At 54.4% G+C, this 8,065-nt stretch overlaps 1 protein-coding gene across 1 annotated transcript in view; it reads left to right on the top strand.

Moving 5' to 3' along the window:
* The first annotated feature begins 201 nt into the window (after positions 1 to 201).
* Positions 202 to 8,065, top strand: part of LOC144931542 (leucine-rich repeat flightless-interacting protein 2-like) — a 31,807-nt gene continuing 23,943 nt past the window's right edge. Inside the window, exons 1-2 of the mRNA XM_078855541.1 lie at positions 202 to 297; positions 5,450 to 5,539. Coding sequence (XP_078711667.1) covers positions 202 to 297; positions 5,450 to 5,539 — 186 coding nt within the window. The remainder of the gene's footprint in view (positions 298 to 5,449; positions 5,540 to 8,065) is intronic.

Here is an 8,065-nt window from a genome sequence, read left to right as displayed (position 1 = left end):
GGATTCCAGAGCCCTGCAGTGTGAGGGTCGATCTTGCTTCTCACTACTCACGCACCATAGAACGGACCGTGGTAGACTCCACTCCGTTCGAATCGGTCGAAAAGCGAGCGAGCCGCTCCTACGACTGAGCCATCTCTGCACCGGCCGGGTCAGAGTCACCGCAGCGCGTCGGGATCGAAGGCGCGTTCGCCGTAGGAGGTCATGGGCACCCAGGGGGCCGCCGGGAGGAAGCGCGCCTCCGCCAAGGACTACACCTTCTCGGCCGAGGACGATGCCCTCCACAAGATCTCCGTGGAGGTGAGCTCCTTCGTCAGTCACCACATCAGACTCGAGTAGCTGAGGTCTCGGGGTGAGGTGAGGTCCCACGTGGGGTTTCCCGTGTCTCGTGCAGCGCATGTGTCGTGTAAAGCTTGGCCAATAACTGGTTGTACATATTGTGCTATGTGCAAGTGTTGGCAGGGTGTGTGGGGTGCAGGGCAGGGTGTGTGTGCTTCCGATTAGCGCGGTTGGCTACGTACGGGGCGAAAGAAGTTCACATACGTACAGGGTGTATGTATGTGATGCACGGTTTGTGGTGTAGTGTTTAGCGCACTGCGCTTATGACCAATAACAAATATCTGCACCGGTCTGGGGCCTCGTCTAGGTCGACTCAGCCTTCAAATGGGTACCGAGTTGTGGGGTGTAAAACATCAGCACGAGGGAGACAAAGGCGGCCGGGCGTGGTTCTAGCCCCACCACCCCCTCGTGTGGGCATGCCGGCCTTCACGGGTGCTCGTCGCTCACAGCACTTGCTCCAACAGTCTGTCGAGGGCAGGGTGTGCGCACGGCAGGGCGTGCGCACGGCAGGGCAGGGTGTGCGCACGGCAGGGCAGGGTGTGCGCACGGCAGGGCAGGGTGTGCGCACGGCAGGGCAGGGTGTGCGCACGGCAGGGCAGGGTGGTCGGTGTTGTTTCTGGAAAACTTTTGCTGATTTTTCCTGGATTTTCCTGTTTGCGTGTAGTCACTTTAAGATGTCTTTCTTGTTCATGTTTTTGTTTGTTGCGGTTGCATCCGAGTCAAGAGCTTCATGGCTCACAGGGCTATACCGAATAAATGAAACTGAAACTGAATTATCGCTGGCCTTGCGAAGTGCCTCTGCCACACACGCAGCTTTTACTCGGGGAGAAGAAGAGGGGGGGGGTGGTGGCGGTGGTGGCGGTGGTGGCGCGTTCCGCCGCTCGTGTTTGCACACACACAGCCACACACTGACACACACAGCCCCACACAGCCACACACAGCCACACACTGCCACACACAACCACACACAGCCACACACTGCCACACACAGCCACACACTGCCACACACAACCACACACAGCCACACACAGCCACACACTGCCACACACGGCCACACACTGCCACACACAGCCACACACAGCCACACACTGCCACACACAGTCACACACTGACACACACAGCCACACACAGCCACACACAGCCACACACTCCCACACACAGCCACACACAGCCACACACTGACACACACAGCCACACACAGCCACACACAGCCACACACTGACACACACAGCCACACACAGCCACACACAGCCACACACAGCCACACACAGCCACACACTGACACACACAGCCACACACAGCCACACACAGCCACACACTGACACACACAGCCACACACAGCCACACACTGCCACACACAGCCACACACAGCCACACACTGACACACACAGCCACACACAGCCACACACAGCCACACACTCCCACACACAGCCACACACAGCCACACACAGCCACACACTGACACACACAGCCACACACAGCCACACACAGCCACACACTGACACACACAGCCACACACAGCCACACACTGACACACACAGCCACACACAGCCACACACTGACACACACAGCCACACACAGCCACACACTGACACACACAGCCACACACAGCCACACACTGACACACACTGCTTCACACTGACACACACAGCCACACACTGACACACACAACCACACACTGCCACACACAGCCACACACTGACACACACAGCCACACACTGACACACACTGACACACACAGCCACACACTGCCACACACAGCCACACACTGACACAAACTGACACACACAGCCACACACTGCCACACACAGCCACACACTGACACACACTGACACACACAGCCACACACAGCCACACACTGACACACACAGCCACACGCTGCCACACACTGACACACACAGCCACACACTGCCACACACAGCCACACACTGCCACACACTGACACACACTGCCACACACAGCCACACACAGCCACACACAGCCACACACTGCCACACACAGCCACACACAGCCACACACTGCCACACACAGCCACACACTGCCACACACAGCCACACACTGCCACACACAGCCACACACTGCCACACACAGCCACACACAGCCACACACTGCCACACACAGCCACACACAGCCACACACTGACACACACAGCCACACACAGCCACACACAGCCACACACTCCCACACACAGCCACACACAGCCACACACAGCCACACACTGCCACACACAGCCACACACAGCCACACACTGACACACACAGCCACACACAGCCACACACAGCCACACACTGACACACACAGCCACACACAGCCACACACTGACACACACAGCCACACACAGCCACACACTGACACACACTGCTTCACACTGACACACACAGCCACACACTGACACACACAGCCACACACTGCCACACACAGCCACACACTGACACACACAGCCACACACTGACACACACAGCCACACACTGACACACACTGACAAACACAGCCACACACAGCCACACACTGACACACACAGCCACACGCTGCCACACACTGACACACAGCCACACACAGCCACACACTGCCACACACTGACACACACAGCCACACACTGACACACACAGCCACACACTGACACACACAGCCACACAGCCACACACCGACACAAACTGACACACACAGCCACACACAGCCACACACTGCCACACGCTGTCACACGCTGACACACACAGCCACACACAGCCACACACTGACACACACAGCCACACACTCCCACACACTGACACACACAGCCACACACTGACACACACAGCCACACACAGCCACACACTGACACACACAGTCACACACAGCCACACACTGACACACACAGCCACACACTGACACACACAGCCACACACTGACACACACTGACACACACAGCCACACACTGACACACACTGACACACACTGACACACACTGACACACGCTGCCACACACTGACACACACAGCCACACACTGACACACACTGACACACACAGCCACACACTGACACACACTGACACACGCTGCCACACGCTGACACACACTGACACACACTGACACACACAGCCACACACAGACACACACTGACACACACAGCCACACGATGCCACACACTGACACACACTGACACACACTGACACACACAGCCACACGCTGCCACACACTGACACACACTGACACACGCTGCCACACGCTGACACACACTGACACACACAGCCACACACTGACACACACTGACACACACTGACACACGCTGCCACACACTGACACACGCTGCCACACGCTGACACACACAGCCACACACAGCCACACACTGACACACACAGCCACACACTCCCACACACTGACACACACAGCCACACACTGACACACACAGACACACACTGACACACACAGCCACACACAGCCACACACACTGCCACACACTGACACACACAGCCACACACTGACATACACAGACACACACAGACACACACAGCCACACACACTGCCACACACTGACACACACTGCCACACACTGACACACAATGCCACACACAGACACACACAGCCACACACACTGACACACGCTGCCACACGGAGCTGCGCGACGCTCTGCGCCGCCGAGTGCCACGGGACAAAGTCCGCGCGTGTCCCCGCCCCGTGCCTGCCTCGAGCGAAGCGGCCGCGTTTATTCTTAGAGCGGCGTCGCTATAATCGGCGCAGGCGGCATGCGGGTGGGTGGGTGAGGGCGCGGGCGGGTGAGGGAGCGGGCGGCCGTCAGGGACAGACTTCGCGCAGCTGTCCACGGGGACAGGACCTCCCCTCGGTGGGCCGGGTAGCCCCCCCCCCAAACACACCAGCACCCCTAGTGCCCCCTTTCCTCTCACGCCCCCCCCCTGTCTTGCTCGGATTCAGACCGCCAATTGTAAAATTCGTACGAAAAGGTCGCTTGGGTGAGATCGTGAAACCCGCCAGCACCCGGCCACGGTAAATCCAGTGAGGGTTAAATTAATTGTTTTTTTACCCTTTTATCTGGCAACAAAACTGACACCTTTTTTTTACAAGGAGTCATGTTTGCATTGACCACAATACCTGCAGTCGGAATACAAACAAAAACATAACTCTGATAATGTATGCAGGACAGTGCATACATTATCAGAGTTGTGTTTTTTTGCATTACGGAATACAAACAAAAACTTAACTCTGATAATGTATGCAGGACAGTGCATACATTATCAGAGTTATGTTTTTTGTTTGCATTACGACCGCAGGTATTGTGGTCAATGCAAACATGACTCCTCGTAAAAAAGGTGTCAGTTTTGTTGCCAGATAAAAGGGTAAAAAACCAATTATCATATTTTGCTACTGGCAAATGAGGTTCCAATGGTGTTCCAGCGAGGGTTGTTGTCACGTAAGCGAAGCGTGGCGATGGGTTACGAGTTCAGCACGCTGGAGAGTAAAGGGAGTAAAGAGAGTAAACCCACAGCGAGGTTTACAACTCGAGTCCGACGTGAACAACACGAGTCGTGCATTATTTGAGAGACTGTGTCCAGTTAAATATACGTAAAAAAACCGTTATCAACAATATAAATACTTTAGTTCAGTTTATGCGCATAATTCCCCTTCTATATGTGTGCACATTTGTCTGTAATAACGGTCTTTATTATTTTTTTAAGTGTTAATTTTTGTATTCTTGGTTCTTACGGTAAAGTCACGTAGAAGGAAAATAATAAAATAATAAAACAATAACATTCTCACGACGTTTCGATTGCAACACAAGCAATCATCATCAGGTATGAAAACCACAGCAAGAATTTTATTATTTTATTTGTATTATTTATTATTTTATTATTTCCCTTCTACGTGACTTTACAAAAAAAACAAGAATATATATGGGCTTTCCAAACTTCCCTCTCTCTCTCGTGGATGCCCATCTGTCAGCAGTGTCACGAGCTCACAATCGCAGGGCTTCAACCCTAAACCTTCACCCCAAGTTGAATGATAATGCACCAGGTGCTGCAGACGGCCCCGCTGCCTCTCGGTTGCCGGCCCCGCGTGTGCGGCTGTTGACTTCACCGGCTGCCGTGCCGCGTCTCCTCCCTTCGTGTCGACGTCTGCAGGCAGAGGCGAGACTCGCGACCAAGAGGGCGGCTCGCGCCGAGGCCCGGGAGATCCGTCTGAGGGAGCTGGAGCGTCAGAAGAGGAGAGAGGTGCTGCGCGTCACACCTCGGTTACGCCAACAAACTCGTCCGCTGCTGCGCCCGGGCGTGGCTCGAGCATTCGATCTCAGCGTTACATCATCATCGTCATCATCATCTGTGGTTACGTGGGCTGACGTCCACTCGCATTGACAATTAGATGTCTTTATTTATGCATTTATTTTCCTTGCGTTATCTGGTGCTCTAACTGTGTGACAGTCACGTGTAAAAGCATTCGCTAAATAATCATGATCATCATCATCGTCGGCTTTATTACAACCGCCTGCACATCTCACCTTGACCCGGCGCATTGAGCATTACATCGCATCTCTTTCTCACGGCCTTCCTGGACAATTGCCTGCCACTGTTTTCATTCATTGAGGGGCTTGGAGAGAGTGTGGTGATAAGAATGAGTTGAGAGCCTTGGAAAGTGTGGTGGTGATGGTGGTGATGGTGATTATAATGAGTTAAGAGTCTTGGAGAGAGTGTGGTGATGGTGGTGGTAGTGATGATGATGAGTTAAGAGTCTTGGAGAGAGTGTGGTGATGGTGGTGTTGGTAGTGATGATGATGAGTTAAGAGTCTTGGAGAGAGTGTGGTGATAGTGGTGGTGGTGATGATGACAATGAGACGATAGTCTTGGAGAGAGCGTTGTGGTGACGCTGCTTATTTCAGTCCCCGTGTTAAGTCTGATGGACGGCATGACCAGGGAACTCGGCATCAACCATTCCACCACGCAGTGAACTCAAAGCGGTGCTTCCAGGATGAGCGTGATGGCGCGGTGCCAGGATGTTCTCATTTATTTTTACTTTAGCGCTGTTCTTTATTTTACGTGATTGATGTTGTCACTTGCGTGGCCCACGTCACTCTGGCAAAAAAGAGACTCACTCGGGCTCTTGATTTCTCACCTGGGTGCACAAAATCAACTTGAAAATTATCGGGGGAATTTTTTATTTTTTTAAAAACTGTTAATTTTGGCAACTAAGAATGTCTCGTTTCTTGCTCAGTATCGTAGGGAGTGGGAGTCCAAGTCGGGAGACGTCAACCGCTGGGTGGTACGAGACGGCACCGCTGCTGCTGCTGCTGCTGCTGCACGCCGAGCAGACCTTGGGGCCAATCACAATGACATTGTCCCTGCAGCCCTGTGGGATTTATATGAATTCACTTAATGCCTTGGCGAAGCACCCCAAACCATGTGCCAACTTCCCATCCCGCCTCTCGCTGGCCAGAGCCCGTACCGCCTCTGCCGTGGCGTGCGCGCTCCATCCCCGTGCGCTCTCCCTTGATGTTGTCCATCCGCACGGTATGCGCAAAGTCTGACAGCCGCCTCTGCTGCCATATTTACATTTGCGGTTGGCACAGTTACGCTTGTAATTGCCCCCCCCAGGTCTGACACCGAGAGAGGGCTTTTGCTGTTGGCTGAACGCCCTCGCGTAAGGGTCACTGCAGCAACGGCGGTGGTGTGAACCCGTGCCGCAGAGCGAACGCTGTGGTCTCCAAAGGCGCTCCGAATATCAGCGGCGGCTCGTAGGGCGTCTCTCCACTTTGGCCACGACGATTTGGTGGCTTTAAGTTTTCATCTCGCGATTCGGGAGGAGGTGGCCCTGCCCACGAGCCACAATCGTTCACAAAACCCGGGGGTTGGTTTTCGGCGGCCCTGCGCTAGAGGCTGGTATGGAGGGGGGGGAGGTGATGGTACCAAGTCACCACGCTGCTTCGTTGGGGCGGCGTGCTTTCGATGACTGAAGTGGCCGTCAATGCCCAGCGTTAGCCACACGCGGGGGCTCTCACAGCTATTGAAACGCTAACACAGGCTGCTCCTGCTGCTGCTGCTACATGTATGAGAAGAGCAGGGCATTGATAAAACATTGCAGGGCGAGGCATCTGTGAGCCGACGCAGTGCAAAACACGACACGCACAGTCTGCAACTTTTTTCCCCATTGAAATATTGAATCGAATTCGCCGCTATGCCCTTATGAAATTCAACAAAAGCTATTTGACGAGAGTTACAAAGCACGCGGTTGCTTTCTACGTCGCAGGAGTCAGTTTCCATTCAATGTGGGCGCATAAAGATTCTTTATTTAGCTTTGAGCTGTGCATACATTTTGCAAAATACGCTGATGTTCATATCGGAGGTTCGGCAGCAACGGAAACGTGGACCGCGGTCGTCTCTGCTGTGTCCGTGACACGTAAATTTGCGTACCCCCGGTAAATGTACGGATCTATTCGATCGTCCCACGCCCCGACTCCATGCAACCTCTCCTCCCTGCACCACTCCACCCGGAGGCTGATGCAGCCGCGAGCTTCGGCTACGACCTCGCGTGTCCCCCCCCCCCCGACAGACGCGGGCTGGCGCTGGAGCTGCTCAGAGAGAGCGGCGTTGGATTCGGCAAGACGCCGACGGCTTTGCCGCTTGTCGCATGGATGGGGGGGGGGGGTGTTGCGTGCGGGGTGGAGAGTTCACGTGCACACGCGGCGCTTGGCCTCCTTATCGCCGCAGACAGAGCTTTGCTTCGGGAGCAGCAGCGACAAACAAACA

This window comes from Lampetra fluviatilis, chromosome 1, assembly GCF_964198595.1.
Source record: "Lampetra fluviatilis chromosome 1, kcLamFluv1.1, whole genome shotgun sequence".
Taxonomy (NCBI): Eukaryota; Metazoa; Chordata; class Hyperoartia; order Petromyzontiformes; family Petromyzontidae; genus Lampetra; species Lampetra fluviatilis.
Note: the sequence above shows the minus strand (reverse complement) of the source record. Positions and strands in the feature narration are given on the sequence as shown.